This window comes from Manis pentadactyla, chromosome 1 (assembly GCF_030020395.1).
Source record: "Manis pentadactyla isolate mManPen7 chromosome 1, mManPen7.hap1, whole genome shotgun sequence".
Taxonomy (NCBI): Eukaryota; Metazoa; Chordata; class Mammalia; order Pholidota; family Manidae; genus Manis; species Manis pentadactyla.
In genome coordinates, this window is record NC_080019.1 from 217,225,565 (window position 1) to 217,242,172 (window position 16,608).

At 35.0% G+C, this 16,608-nt stretch overlaps 1 protein-coding gene across 1 annotated transcript in view; it reads right to left on the bottom strand.

Annotated features, from left to right (window-relative positions):
- Positions 1-7,999: 7,999 nt before the first annotated feature.
- Positions 8,000-16,608, bottom strand: part of PPP4R2 (protein phosphatase 4 regulatory subunit 2) — a 56,166-nt gene continuing 47,557 nt past the window's right edge. The window contains exons 4-9 of the mRNA XM_036877850.2: positions 14,625-14,718; positions 12,921-12,958; positions 11,991-12,065; positions 11,594-11,737; positions 10,585-10,871; positions 8,000-10,328 (exon numbers count right to left, since the gene is read on the bottom strand). Coding sequence (XP_036733745.2) covers positions 10,009-10,328; positions 10,585-10,871; positions 11,594-11,737; positions 11,991-12,065; positions 12,921-12,958; positions 14,625-14,718 — 958 coding nt within the window. The 3' untranslated portion in view covers positions 8,000-10,008. The remainder of the gene's footprint in view (positions 10,329-10,584; positions 10,872-11,593; positions 11,738-11,990; positions 12,066-12,920; positions 12,959-14,624; positions 14,719-16,608) is intronic.

Genomic DNA, 16,608 nt, shown 5'->3' on the forward strand with positions numbered 1-16,608 from the left:
GATCCAGCAATACATGGAAACAAATGACAACAACACAAAGCCCCAACTTCTGTGGGACGCAGCAAAAGCAGTCTTAAAAGGAAAGTATATAGCAATCCAGGCATATTTAAAGAAGGAAGAACAATCCCAAATGAATAGTCTAATGTCACAATTATTGAAATTGGAAAAAGAAGAACAAATGAGGCCTAAGGTCAGCAGATGGAGGGACATAATAAAGATCAGAGAAGAAATAAATAAAATCAAGAAGAATAAAACAATAGAAAAAAATCAATGAAACCATGATCTGGTTCTTCAAGAAAATAAACAAAATAGATAAGCCTCTAGCCAAACTTATCAAGAGTAAAAGAGAATCAACACACATCAACAGAATCAGAAACAAGAAAGGAAAAATCACAATGGACTCCACAGAAATACAAAGAATTATTAGAGAATACTATGAAAACCTATATGCTAACAAGCTGGAAAACCTAGGAGAAATGGACAACTTCCTAGAAAAATACAACCTTCCAAGACTGACCCAGAAAGAAACAGAAAATCTAAACAGACCAATTACCAGCAACGAAATTGAAGCAGTAATCAAAAAACTACCCAAGAACAAAACCCCCAGGCCAGATGGATTTACTTCAGAATTTTATCAGACATACAGAGAAGATATAATATCCATTCTCCTTAAAGTTTTCCAAAAAATAGAAGAGGAGGGAATACTCCCAAACTCATTCTATGAAACCAAGATCACCCTAATACCAAAACCAAGCAAAGACCCCACCAAAAAAGAAAACTACAGACTGATGAACGTAGATGCAAAAATACTCAACAAAATATTAGCAAACCGAATTCAAAAATACATCAAAAGGTTCATACACCATGATCAAGTGGGATTCATCCCAGGGATGCAAGGATGGTACAACATTCGAAAATCCATCAACATCATTCACATCAACAAAAAGGACAAAAACCACATAATCATCTCCATAGATGCTGAAAAAGCATTCGACAAAATTCAACATCCATTCATGATAAAAACTCTCAACAAAATGGGCATAGAGGGCAAGTACCTCAACATAATAAAGGCCATATATGATAAACCCACAGCCAACATCATACTGAACAGCGAGAAGCTAAAAGCTTTTCCTCTGAGATCGGGAAGAAGACAAGGATGCCCACTCTCTCCACTGTTATTCAACATAGTACTGGAGGTCCTAGCCACGGCAATTAGACAAAACAAAGAAATACAAGGAATCCAGATTGGTAAAGAAGAAATCAAACTGTCACTATTTGCAGATGACATGATATTGTACATAAAAAACCCTAAAGACTCCACTGCAAAACTACTAGAACTAATATCAGAATTCAGCAAAGTTGCAGGATACAAAATTAACACACAGAAATCTGTGGCTTTCCTATACACCAACAATGAACTAATAGAAAGAGAAATCAGGAAAACAATTCCACTCACAATAGCATCAAAAAGAATAAAATACCTAGGAATAAACTTAACCAAGGAAGTGAAAGACCTATACCCTGAAAACTATAAGACACTCTTAAGAGAAATTAAAGGGGACACTAACAAATGGAAACTCATCCCATGCTCCTGGCTAGGAAGAATTAATATCGTCAAAATGGCCATCCTGCCCAAAGGAATATACAGATTCAATGCAATCCCTATCAAATTACCAATAGCATTCTTCAATGAACTGGAACAAATAGTTCAAAAATTCATATGGAACCACCAAAGATCCCAAATAGCCAAAGCAATCCTGAGAAGGAAGAATAAAGTGGGGGGGATCTCACTCCCCAACTTCAAGCTCTACTACAAAGCCACAGTAATCAAGACAATTTGGTACTGGCACAAGAACAGAGCCACAGACCAGTGGAACAGAATAGAGACTCCCAACGTTAACCCAAACATATATGGCCAATTAATATTTGATAAAGGAGCCATGGACATACAATGGGGAAATGATAGTCTCTTCAACAGATGGTGCTGGCAAAACTGGACAGCTACATGTAAGAGAATGAAACTGGATCACTGTCTTACCCCATACACAAAAGTAAATTCGAAATGGATCAAAGACCTGAATGTAAGTCATGAAACCATAAAACTCTTAGAAAAAAACATAGGCAAAAATCTCATGGAAATAAACATGAGTGACTTCTTCATGAACATATCTCCCCAGGCAAGGGAAACAAAAGCAAAAATGAACAAGTGGGACTATATCAAGCTAAAAAGCTTCTGTACAGCAAAGGACACCATCAATAGAACAAAAAGGTATCCTACAGTATGGGAAAATATATTCATAAATGACAGATCTGATAAAGGGCTGACATCCAAAATATATAAAGAGCCAACACACCTCAACAAACAAAAAGCAAATAATCCAATTAAAAAATGGGCAGAGGAGCTGAAAAGACAGTTCTCCAAAGAAGAAATTCAGATGACCAACAGACGCATGAAAAGATGCTCCACATCGCTTGTCATCAGAGAAATGCAAATTAAAACCACAATGAGATATCACCTCACACCAGTAAGGATCGCCATCATTGAAAAGACAATCAACAACAAATACTGGCAAGGTTGTGGAGAAAGGGGAACCCTCCTACACTGCTGGAGGGAATGTAAATTAGTTCAACCATTGTGGAAAGCAGTCCAGCATTCCTCAAAATGCTCAAAATAGAAATACCATTTGACCCAGGAATTCCACTTCTAGGAATTTACCCTAAGAATGCAGCACTCCAGGTTGAAAAAGACAGATGCACCCCTATTTTTATCGCTGCACTATTTACAATAGCCAAGATATGGAAGCAACCTAAGTGTCCATCAGTAGATGAATGGATAAAGAAGAGGTGGTACATATACACAATGGAATATTACTCAGCCATAAGAAAAAAACAGATCCTACCATTTGCAACATGGATGGAGCTAGAGGGTATTATGCTCAGTGAAATAAGCCAGACGGAGAAAGACAAGTACCAAATGATCTCACTCATATGTGGAGTATAAGAACAAAGGAAAACTGAAGGAACAAAACAGCAGCAGCAGCACAGAACCCAAGAATGGACTAATAGTTACCAAAGGGAAAGGGACTGGGGAGGATGGGTGGGAAGGGAGGGACAAGGGCGGGGAAAAAGAAAAGGGGAAAAAAAAAATCATAGGGATAAAGGAAAATAGTACCAGCTGTGCTAAAGGATGTATTAATTATCTTATCTGTGGTCATTATTTCACAATCTTTGTGTAAGTATATATATAATTCATATGTATATCTCTATATAAGTTGTACACATTAAACATGTATATTTTATTTGCCAATAAAAAGAAAAAAAAAAGAAAGAAAGGAATATACCCACCAAGAGGTGAAGCTGTTTGGTTTCTTTGTGGGATTGCCCACCATGAGCCAAAGCGGAGCAAACAATGGAGGAGTTGCAACATATGTGAGGAGAGGTGAAAATGCCAAGCCAGACTTAAAACTGGCCTATGCTCTGTGCAGGACTATCACTACGCATGTGTCGTATTTTAGTGGGTGGCTTATTTTCCCACTTTCCATAAAATAACAGTGCATCTTACGATTTGAGATGGCTTCCCAAGACAGTCTGGATTTGCCTGACAGATGATTCCCCATCCTTGCCTGCACCACATCCTCAAAGCTAAGTGCATTCATTCCACACATCACGTAATAATTCTCCAAGGAATACTTAAGCTCAGTGGCTTTGTGGACCCCCGACCCCGGGGTTGGCTGATTTTACATGTCCCAAAGTCAAATGCTCAAGGTGAGCAAACAATGGTCACAAGTCAAAATATCACAAGGTCACTTTAGGTGTCTGGTTAAATGAACTGTGGTTCAGCTATATTCTAAAATATTATGCAGCTGTTAAAATAACTGAGGTGGCTTTCTAGGGACTGATGGAGTATCACAAAAAATATATTAAGTAGGGAAGGAAAAAAAAGGCAAGGTGTGTATCAGTGTGTGTAATGTGCATTCCTATATATATCGTTCTATATTAATTTCCGCCAGAAGTGCATTACCTCATTTAAAAATAAAGAATAGATATCCACATATAAATCAAGTATAAAAACCAAATGAGTATTCATATTTGAACTGTTTATAGTTCATAATGCATGAGCAAAACCGAAAGTTTCTGTGATGACTGCCCTTGTACTGTTCACTATGTAACTTATTCATTATGTAAGAATTTGTTCTACATGTAAGAACTTGTTTGTTATGCCTCAGAAGATTGGAGACTGACAAAAATTAGGCTTGGGGTGGAATAATGATTGTGCATTGAGCATTGACTCCCCTATACAGAATTTTATTGTCGTTAACAACCATTTGATCAATAAATATGAGAGATGCCCTCACAAAAAAAAAAAAAAAAAAAAAAAAAAAAAGGACAGACTTCCAATGGTAAAATAAATTAGTAACCGGGATGTAATGTATAGCATAAGGAATATAGTCAAGATATTGTAACAGCCTGGTAGGGTGATAGCTGGAACCTAGAATTATGTATATAAATGTTCTACCACTGTGTTGTACACTTGAAACTCATGTAATGTAATACTGTGTGTCAACTACCCTTCAATAAAAAATAATTATTAAAAAAATAAAATAAAATAAAATAAAATAAAATAAAGAATAGACATGCACTCAACTCAACATGTCTAGCTGGAAGAACAAGGTAAGAAAAGTAACAAGGTGAGGCCGGAGAGTGAAGTACATGGGAGTGTGAAGGCAAGTGCTTGGGTCTGTGGCAGATGAAGCCTCGATGAACATGAACACAGGCAAGTCTGAGCGGCTCTGAGGACCTTCTGATACCTGGAATGGCTTCCTCTCTGCTGCCCTCGCTCCAATCCTGCAGGCCTTCAGGACCATACAGCACCTAAGCATAATAGATAAAAACCATTGGATTTTGCTGACTGAACCCGATTCTGAATACACGTGGGGATTCTTAGTCACTAAGTTCCCTTCCGTTCTGTAATACTGTGAGCAAAAGAGGGAGAATATAAACCAGAACGGAGACGGCCAAATACTGACCTCATACTCATCCCTCAAATTCTCAGCAAATGTTAAGCAGCAGTAAAAGACAAACAAGCCTACCTAACCACAAAGATTTCTTGAGGTAAGCATTATTAACCAAACATCAAGTCCCATTATACCACATTAGAGCAAGACTTGATTGGCTGGCTTAATGACTTCTTACTCATACAATCACCTGCCCCTATCAGGTGACAGTGTGGCACTGTACCTTTCTAGTCAGGGGTGGCTGGTCTTAGTCATAGAAGTCTTCTGTTACTGAAGTGCACATTTCCATATTTCCTGGTAATTCAGTTTGTCAAGGACATCCAAGAGCACGTACTGCTCCCAACTCCTGCAGCCTTCCTTAGTAGTAAAGGACAGTTTCAGAGAATTCCAAACCTTTAAAGTGGGCAGAAAGTAGTTGTGAGATGGGGAAAACCTAGATGTCCAAATTGGTTTGTGTAGGCAGTATCCACAAAACCCACGTGATTTAGACCGTTACCACTTGGCCAAGCACAGGGCTAGCTTGTGAGGTTATAAAGCTAAGTAAAATAGTGGAGTGTGCAGACTAGTATACAGAATTGCCAGCATTATTTATCTTTCATTATTTTTAGTTAAAAAAAACCTCAATGCCTCTGGGAAGAAAAACCTTGAATATTTACAAATAAATCCAAAGACTAGACATAAATGCTCCTGCTAAATTTTAAACTGAAAAAAGTCTGTTGCTCTAAAACTGTTAGAATACAACAGAGAACAGTATAGTCTTCATTCCAGTAGGCAAGTGGCCAGAGATTGTGCACTTACTCCTGCTCAGTGTTAAGAGTCAGTCTTCAAATCATTAACCCAAAACTCTGTACTATCACTTAGAAAATAAACTAAGTGGGGATAAGTTAGAGATCAAATAAGAATGAGAAGCTGAAATTCATTAGTATTTAAATTCAGAAACATGTCAATTAGTACTCCCACCTTCTGAGTTCCAAGTCACTGATGCCACTATTTACTATCACCGACTGTGCAGTAATATGCATAAAAGAGAAGCCAGAATTGAAAACCGAATCCATGCTCTCCACCTAGGGCAATTCTCCACTTCTTACAATGTTGCCTAGAATGATTCTAGCGCAAATTTTGTAGATCTGTACATGCAGCTAGTGCCAATTATGCCAAAGGGGAAATTTTTCATGGTAAATCTGGAGTTTTGTCAGATGTCAGGTTTGAATTACCAGCAAAGAACTGCAAAGACTATTCGACTGAGATGCACTCTGTGCAAATAACCGTTATCACTTAACAGAGCTGCAATAAAGTCCCGCATTAAGCTTCTCTACGTATCAGGAAATGCATACGGATCCTGAACCGAGGTGAGCAGAGGGGGATACTGGGAAGGGGTGTGAACTATTACAGCAAATTAAATAATTCCACACAAAAAAGACATTCTTCTAATTTATATTTTATTGCATTATGAAAATAATACATTTATTTGGCAAAGTAATCTAGGCTCCAAATTGAAATAAAAGAGAATTCTGAAGAAAGTGTACTGGTAATTTTTTAAATGTGAAATATTAGATGTATTCTAACCAATACATACTAGCATTCTTATTTAGGCCAATAATCCAGTAAACCTAATTATAATAATTCCATATGAAATTACAGTGTTTTTGCATTCATCCATTTTATGATTAGCACAAACCTTGAGAGAGAACTGAGCTTCATTTGATCAAAACCAATGTATTTAAGAAAGTCCTGTCAGGAAGACAATTTGACACACTATCCAAAATTTTTATTTCCTTTGGTTCTACAAGTTGCATTTTCATCCTTACAAGTTAACATTTCTCATAATCAAACATTGTAGCAGCTTCAGATTCTGCCCAAGTACCTTTTTAAGTAAACTAGTGTATCACATTTACATTATTTGAAAAATTGCTGATTTTACAAATGCAAAAATGCATAAATACATGCCTATCTACACCAGCAAAACAAAATACTCTGAACCTCCATGCTTTCAACAGGCTGGGCACCTTCTGACCCAGGACTTCTGGGGTGCCTCTCCTGCTAAGCCAAAGGGTTACAGCTCCCTGACAGCAATTCCACTGCTCTAACACTTCTGAAAGGTGTAGTTACAATAAACCTTATGTGGATTAGTTAACTTTACATAATCAACATTTGAAATTAATTTTTTCACTAACTCATCTCTGCTACATTTTTGGAACTGAAAAGATAAAGGTTTTAAAATGTTAGGATAATGTTTTCACTTTTTAAAAAGGGAAAAGTGCTAAAAAAAAAAAAAAACCACCCATACATAGTCTCACTTTCCTTATCAGCACTTCAAATTCTTTTTACATGTTGGGTTCAGAGTCTAGATTCTAACAGGTCAACAATCTGCTCAAGTCCAAAAAATTGTGGTTATTTTTCATTTAGATGTTCTAATATGACTTTGCTAATGTGTTAAGAAAATGTGCCTAAAATCAGCCTTTGAAAAATTTGCATCTGAATCAGTTACTATCAGAACTGACATTTTCATTAAGCAAAGTTTGTGTTAAGTGCACCTACAGATACTTGCAGAAGTTGACTTCCAAATGGGGCATCAGTGTCTTAAACCAACTTAACAAGGTTTCCCAGTTTAACTACGTAAGTATTCCACCCATCCGAAAGAAGATATTCCATGAGCATTCTATAATAATCTGTATAAACAGCAACAAGTTTGATCTATGATCAACATATGAATATCTAATAAATATTAAAACTAATAAACTATAGATTAAAATGCAGATCTCTCATAGAGTTAGTGATGGCATTTTGGTACATTCACCATTATTGTACTTTATTTAATAAAGAAATACATTTGCCCTTGCAAAATTAGCAATTGCAAGTTTACAAATAAAACCACAGACCTCAAAGTCATGATGGTAAATCTTCAACTTATAACGAACAAAAGTAAATCAATTTGTTTAAAAATGGTCTATGGCACAATTAAAATAAAAAATATCAAAAGGTCACAGGATCTTAAAGAATAGGTTTATTGACAATAATTCCATAAATATTCTAAAGAAAATTTCTAAATTTCTAAACTTAAAATTCTTTAAATCTGTTCTTATTGGCAAAATATCCCTCAACAAAATAAAGTAATAGGTTATTACATATGAATGTTACATTTAAAATTTGCTTCACTTTAACATTTTTGCAAAAAACTTTTTAAAAATTTACAATGTGTGATTTTTCTCCCCTCTTGGGCACAGTAAATTCAGTTTTAATTTCAACTATTAGACATACAAATATATCATCTAGCTGCTGTGAACTTGACAATTAAGTCAGTCAGTAGTATATTACCCTACAAATATAAACGGAGCCAAATCATTTTATTTTTAGTCATTAGCAACTAGTCAAAACTTTAAACTTGTGGTTGCCACCCAAATTACCCCAAAGATTATGATACAGTGTCAAAAACTGTTTGCATCAGATTTATAAGTTCATCTGTGTACTTCAGATATCGGAAACTTAAGAAGGGATTCTTTTATATTTTGATAAAAATGTACTCGAATATTTCAGAACATTAATATTTATTGCTTTATAGGAATACTGTATTGAAAGCCCAAGCATTCAGTTTACACACAGAAATTATACAATTATATACCGCTTCACAAAGGCAGTGAACACATTACATCCTACAAAATCTACAGAAATTTAAAAATTCTAAATATCAAAAGGTACAGCTGAAGAAACAGGTATAAATTTGGCAGCCAGTAATTTTGACAGGGAAGTTGCAGCTTTGCATGACTTCAAATACGTGAATTTGAAAATATTTGAGTTTAGAGTAATCATTGTGCTTTGTGTTGATCTGAAAAATATAACACTGGCTGTCAAAGAAGCATGTTCAAAAATATTTAATTCACTTCAAAATGTCATACAAATTATGGTGGTTTCTACACACCCCTAAAGCTTCAGTCATTTAGCTCCGGTATATTACTAAAGTAATATATTAATTCTTCCAGTACAGTGGTGTTTCAACCATGACATCTGCACACTCTAGAATAATTTAAAAAGAAATGTGTAATATTCACAATGTTCAGAAAAGCAAGCGAAAGGTCAAGGAACCTGCCTGGTTCTTCTGAGATGGTCTTATGTCAGCTTTATAAGCATTCATTCTACAAAATAGTCAACTAATGTTTGAACACAATTTCCAAGATAAAGCACATTTTCTCATAAATAATGAAGTCTTTTTTCAGGCACCTCAGAAGTATACAAAAGAATTTTAGTTTGAGGGATCTCTTGGAATGTGTTTAACCTGGTACATCAACAGACTTAAGATTTCCAGGGTTTCACAAGGGCCAGATTTTATCTGAATTACTCAGAAGAGAAAGAAAGTGTCTTCTGAGAGAGGTGAACTCAATCATTACCAATAGAAAAAGTATACACTGTAGTCATCTCTTATAGAAACAGAAAAATATAACATTTCCCCCCTTAGAATAATGTGTGTGTATGTGTGTACATATACATATATATATATGTATGTATGTATATATGACTTAAAGTTCCATTGTACATAGTTAAACAATAAAATCTGGAAACCAGCATGAAACCCTCTAATTCACGTTAAAATGTTGAAACTATGACCAAAATATGAAAACTGCTAGAGCTGTCAGCAAGAGACAAGACAAAAAACTTTCTTTCATATGTATAAACTAAATGTGATAATCTCCAAAAGGTTTTCAAAATTATAATTACTATCTTCCAGTTTAAAAACTTTTTATTCTAAATTAAAAAAAAAAAAAAAACTATACACAAACCACTGATTTGACCAGACCAAAAAAAGTCAGCGGTAAGCAGGACCCAGAGGAGCTGATATTCACAGTTCTTACATGTACAACTCTTTCAGGATTTACCCCATAAAGTACTTTACAACCTGCTTCTCTTTTAAAACTAAAGGTCCACTTTATTACATAAAAGGTTTATACAGTGTAAAACCAGAACTGTATGTAAAATACTGCATCTAAATGTTGCTAAACAGTTAGTCTTGTTCCATTGGTTCATCTGTGACTTCTGTGGTTTCGTCGTCATTTTCCATGGATGATTCCGAGGGACTCTCTCCAGTTTTACTGGAATTGGATCCTACTAATTCTTCTTTTTCATGGCAATCAGAACCACTACTTACAGGGCCTATATTTTCACTACCTTCAGAATGTAAATCTTTCTCAGCTTGAGTCAGATCAGATTCCTCCATTTGATTATTTTCCTCAGAAGTCTCTTCATTCACAGTTAAGGCATCATCAGATTCTTTTTCTTGATTTTTTCTTTCTGGGGTCATTTCTTTTGATGTCATAAAAGACTCTAAAAATAAGCAAATGTTGTTGTAGTTAAATTTTATTTTCAAAACACCTCCACAGTTAAGTTTCAAGAACTCTGATATTCTACAGTTCAAATCATAGCCCCTGAAACTCAGCAGCAACTACATACAGGTGAGAGAATAGCCCAACATCAGCACTACAAGGAGTTCAATTATGTTAATTTCTTTCACGCAAAAATGGAAGTACAAGAATTTGAGGATTTCCTTAACTCCACCCTTTTACAGAAGGTCTCTAAATACCTTCTTCTTCCTCTTCATCCTCTTCTTCATCCACTTCTGTACAGTGCTGCGTGGTACAACTTTCTTTGTCTTTATCCTGAGATGACGACGATGCTTCTGTTTCTTCAACCATAACTGAAGAAATTTCACTGGAAGATGTTTGACTGGCCATCTCTTTGACTTCACTTTCTTTGTCAAACCTGAGTCTTTTTACCTCATGCCCCTCAGATTCCACAGCATCTTCGTCTGGATGTTTATTTTTTATAGGGCTCACTGAGGAACCGTCTGGTGCAGATGCTGAAGAGTCACTGCAAATGTTTTTTTTAAAGTGTCATTAATAAGATTATTTTCTTCATCTTCTACATTCTCATTTTTAAGGTCTAATAATTTTTTACATCATATTTCAGTGTCAAAGTCAAACTGTAACATCTGGGCAAAGAAAAACACAAGAGAACAGTTTCGAGGGAACCTAAACTGTTTGAGTGTTTCCCACTAGGAACTAGTCAACAAGTTACATGATATTTCTGTTCAATTCTCCAGTAAGTTAAATGTCCTCCTATAATGAAACTGTAAGTCTTCCACATGGACAGCTCTTTAAAGTCCTCCCATTCATTTAATCTTCTTTCTCTTAATGTGATGCAGAAAATTTGAGAGGGGATATAAATAAAAGGCTTTCTTTTATGATCTATAAGAAATTAATTACAAAATTTCAACTCATTTACAAATACCTTTTTTCTTTTCAAGTAACTTTCAAAAACAAAAAATAAAATGCATGATGACCACTCTATTTTCTCAAGACCCTATTATGAAGAGGATCTACCAAACCAGCAGTTTTAAGCCTCTATGTCCATCTTCATCATATGCTAATGCTGCAAATGGCTAGAAGTCACAGCTCCCATAACCACATTTAAACCTCCGTCCACTCCTCAAAACAACAGCAAATTGTAAATAGTAAATAAAGAGTGCTGAAAACCATCAATGAATGTTAACTTTTTGTGAAACATTTTTAAAGAATAAATCACATACATACCTGTGATTTTTGTCCTCGTTTTGCTGTAAGTCTGAATCTTTGCTGTCTGTGCTCTCAGGCAAGCCATTTGTTGTCATGGGCACTGACAAAGAAACTTTTGGTCGATTAAGTGGCCTCGGTGTTCCAGGCCCATTTATATTAGACCTATGGTAAAATAAATCAGTATCATTTTCTCATTTTTGTAAAAAGTCAGTCCCCCCTCTCCAAGATCTGTTTATACGAACAAATCAAAGAAGTACCTGTTGTAACTGCCTTTCAGATGCAGATTACCACATCAACTAATTGTTTAGCATATCCTATATAAAATGCCCCAATTTAAAAAAAAAACAACACTGAACCTACTACTCATAATTAGGAAAATGCAACCTCTTTGGATATTGAAAATCAATCACCTTACCTCTCAGTATAACTTGGTGAATTTCCAGGAAACATAACACCATTCATTCGATTTAAACTATTGGAATTGTTTTTCCTGTGAGAAAAGAAAAAAAGTTATGGGTAGTTTAGCTCTTTAATACTGATAAGAATTATGGGTCTAAAAGACCTTTTGTAAAATCTCACTAACAAAGAACCAAACAAAAAGACTTCTGTGAAATATAACCTAATGAGGGAATTACCTTAGCATCTTATTTACCACCACATATATTCTTAAGACTTCTAAAAACAGATTCTGTTACTGTCTAAGAAATCATATGATAATAACTTAACCAATGTTTCTCAAAACAGGGCAACATCCTCCTCACAATCCCTCCCCCACCACACATCACCAGCGGACAGGAAGCAATATCTTGAAGACATTATTCAGGGAAACTGGGGGACGCTACCGGCATCCAATGGATAGAGGTTAGGGACACTGCTACACCTCCTGCAATTCTCAGGATAGCCATTAATAATAAAATATCAGTAGTGCCAAGGACTGTGTCCTAAGATGATATCTTAATTTCCTATATGAATCTTGAAAGCTGGAAATAACTTGTCCACTGTAAAGACGAATCGTAATCAAGTAGCTACTCTAAACCCAGGAGTTAGGACCTAGAGCTGTCCTGGAAAGGTCTGCAGAATGGGATCCCAGGGCCCTGAGTGCCATGAGAGTACATGAATTCTACAGGGCTAACAGGACAGGAAACCACCAATCTCTTTAATCCAACTTTCTTTACTGGCAAATGTTATTGATAAATTCGATTTTGGGGACTGGCTTTACAATTCTTTGTAAATGTTGTTATGCTTCATTACATATAAAATAAATGCACCCTATTTTAAGGCAAATATATTAGAAATGATATAATTAGGACATAATGTACAGAAACAGAAAAATCTCTATACTTACTCTGAAGAAGGATAAACACAGCTAACAACCATCACATTCTGCAATAACAAAAATTGGTGATTTACTGAGGGAAAGTATTACAACATACAGTTTAGTCATTTGTTTTTAATTCCTCAAAATCACCCTGGTAGGTTCAGCTTCCATTTATTCCAGTTTTACTAATAAAAGAAAATTAATGGTTAAAAATGAAAACTTCTCATCAAACAAAAACTAAAACATTAACAGAAGCCTAAAATCAAATATCCTACTAAATCATTTGAGGCTTTTTGCTAGTTTTTTTTTTTTTAACTCAAGTTACTTTGGAGCTGACATTACATATTACATGCACTCGAGCGAGACCATATTCGCTTATTTTAGATGCAATCACCCCCAAAATATTTAGAGACTGAATATTTAGGCGAAGTATAATGAATTACCTCATAAAGCAGTACCTAATCAAAACCTTCATGTGTACCATCAGACACCAAAGAGACTCAAACCATTTTTATAATATTCCTGGTAGTACTGATGGACAGTGCCTACTGGGTGGGGACTTGATAATATGGGTACATGTAGTAACCACATTGTTTTTTCACGTGAAACCTTCATAAGAGTGTATATCAATAATACCTTAATAAAAATTGTTTTAAAAAATATTCCTGGTAGTAACTACTTTAAGTCAATATTTACTGAAAGTTTACTATGAGCCAGAGTAAGTGCTTTACACTTAATCCTCCCTCAGAGCCCTATTAGTAGTCACACTTTACAGATGAAGAAAATAAGATAACTATGGAACACTGCAGCCCTGACTTAAAGGCAAGGCCACTGCTGGTATGACTACTATGACACTGCCTTTCTACCCAAAGTTCACCAAAATGTAGTTATTAACGGCTCCAAGGTAAAAACAAATATTGATGAACTATTTCAGTTTCCTGCCCTTCAGGAATCTTATTGAGGGCATGGAAGCTTAACAAAGCATATTAATCCAGCAAGGCCCTAAAATTTACTGCAGATCACTAAGTAATGGTTTTGATTCCTGCTTTAAGGGTAAAACAAATTGATTCTGATTTAGAACCTGTAAACTCACCACTGGACTATGTTTTAGGATCAATCACTGAGGGACTCAGCAACCCATCAGTTCAATCTTGCTTCCAACAGGGCTCCTTTGTTCATTCTCCCCTCCAGACAATTCAGTTTCTTACTTTTCATTCCATCAAACATCTTGACATATTTTGTTCACATTTTCTAACATGCCCTTCTCTTGTAACTAACATCCCTCACCCACAAAAATCCTAATGTTTCCCTCATTCTTAAATTTGATCTGTATCTTTCTCAGTATCTAACTTAAATGCTTTGCATCAACTTAGATATTCTGAACTCCAGAACTAAAAAAATTAATTCTGAGGGTAAACGAATCTGCAAACGTTTACTGAAGTTAAAATAACTTTATAGGACCTTCAATCTGTTGATGAATACTATGAATTTTCAAGAGACAATAAATAAGTTGCTTTCCCCTAACTTCACTGATCACAAGCCCTCCTCTGCCCTGCTGCCATTACATCTCTCCCTGAAACTCAGAACACAATCGGGAAAACAATTTGGGAGAAAACTCCAGATAGGCCAAGAAACTTTTAAGAAAAGGTGCCTGAAAACAGAGCTTACTTAATGTTCTTTTCTTAAACCTATTACACTAGTTTAATATAGTTCCAATAATAAAATAAATACCTTTTCTACTCCTCTGAGAAATTTGTCTGTTCCTGTATAGTTTCTCCTTGGATCTGTTAGCAATTCACACAGTCGCTGAATAGTAAAAGGAATACTGCAAAAGAATATAATTTTATAGTTTGAGGTCATAAATTATCTAGAGAATTAGGTCATTACTACTCTTGCTATTTAAAGCTTTATCTAAGCACCCATGTGTTAAGCTACAAAAGAAAATGCTACAATAGGGGAATGAATGGATGAGTCACTTAAAAACAGGCAGGACAGTGAGCACACCTTCTTATTTATCATGAAAATAATTTTCCCTTCCCTGCCTTAAAATAACAAAAAAGGACATTTAAAATTAACAAAGCTCCAAAATTGAGAAAAAATTTTAACATTTTGAATTATGAAAATTTAAAGTTTACAAGAGAGGCAACACAAGTAATAATCAAGTTAGAATTTATTTAAATACAGGAACTTTTCCTGAAGAGTTCTTTTGCACACAGATTTCTTCACAGTATTCAAATAAAACTACAAGTGTTTTATCATCAAATAGAGTAAGACAAATGATTCCAATGAAAAGTATTTTAAGCATGGTTCTGCTCCATAATTACAACTTTCTATACGGTCTACATGCTTCATCAAATTTGTAATACATACGAACAAAAAGTCAATATTTTGATGTGTCTCATTGTTAACTTTACCGAAATACTTCAACCATAATAAAATTATTTATCATAGCAAATACAAAATTCACATAGAACTAAAATCATTTTATAAATATAAAAGTAGTTTTGCATCTCACATATCAGCATTTCTCAATTACAGTTTAAACAGCAAACACATTATGACATGCAGTTAAAAAATACAAACATAAATTTCAGACTTCAGTATTTGCCAACAAATTTGACTCTTCTTATGAAGAGAATTACAAAGTCTCAAATTAATATAATTAACATTCACAAAGTTCTTTATGGATGGTAGGCAGTTTGACACAATAGTCTCCCACATAAGGTCCTAGCTTCTCTAACTTTCAAATCCCATGTCTTCCCTTCTACTATACCACTAATAGTTTCTAACTGGACAAACTACGTTTAGTTCTTATAGTATGAACATCAATACTATTCTTATGTTCTTATAAAAAGTCAATACAACTTCAAGAAGCTTTGAAAAGGTTAAAGTAAATGTTATTAATATGAAAAGTTACCCAAGAAACCAAAAAAAAATCAACCTTTTCTCAAGTAGCATCAAATCTTCAGTCAGAAAACTCTTGTTCTACAAAAAGACTGGACACTACTAAAACATGAAAGGCTTTCCTGATATCACAAATATTCAGGAACAGCTAGAAATTACAGAATTTCATGTTCACCATGACTGCTTTAAGAAAATTCCTTCAGGTTCTGAGAAAGAATACACTTTTTCTTCCTTTTGACAAACTCTTCCAAGTGAAGTACACGGTAAAACTAAGAAACCTCTAAATGGCAAAGAGAAGCACAAGGCACACCAACAACATCACAAACAGAATTGTAAGCTGACACATCTGTTTGGTTCGTTCCTATAAGGCAACATGTAAATGGAAACATACAGCTACTACACAAAACAACTCCATTAAAAAATTAAGCATTTTCTCAAGCTACATATATAATAAAACAACATCAGTTTCCAAACTGTCTTTTCTCATATTTGATCCTTCTTAAAGGCAGGGTCTTTTCACGTGTATTACCATCAATATATAATTTATATGCATATGTATCTGACAGGCAGCACCACTGTGGATTTCAGAGTATTAGTGGTTTTTATCAGGCATCTCAGCCCCTCTTCTAGTTCAGTACTTTCCAAACCTTAAACACAACACACACCCCACTTATGCTATTCCTTCATCACCTCAAAGTGGTACTGTAATTAAAAGTTTATATGGGATTCAAAAATAGCATCCAGTGTTAAGAACATTCAAACAGTATTTAACTGACAAATGTTTAAACAGATATTTCCTAAGCATGTCTTT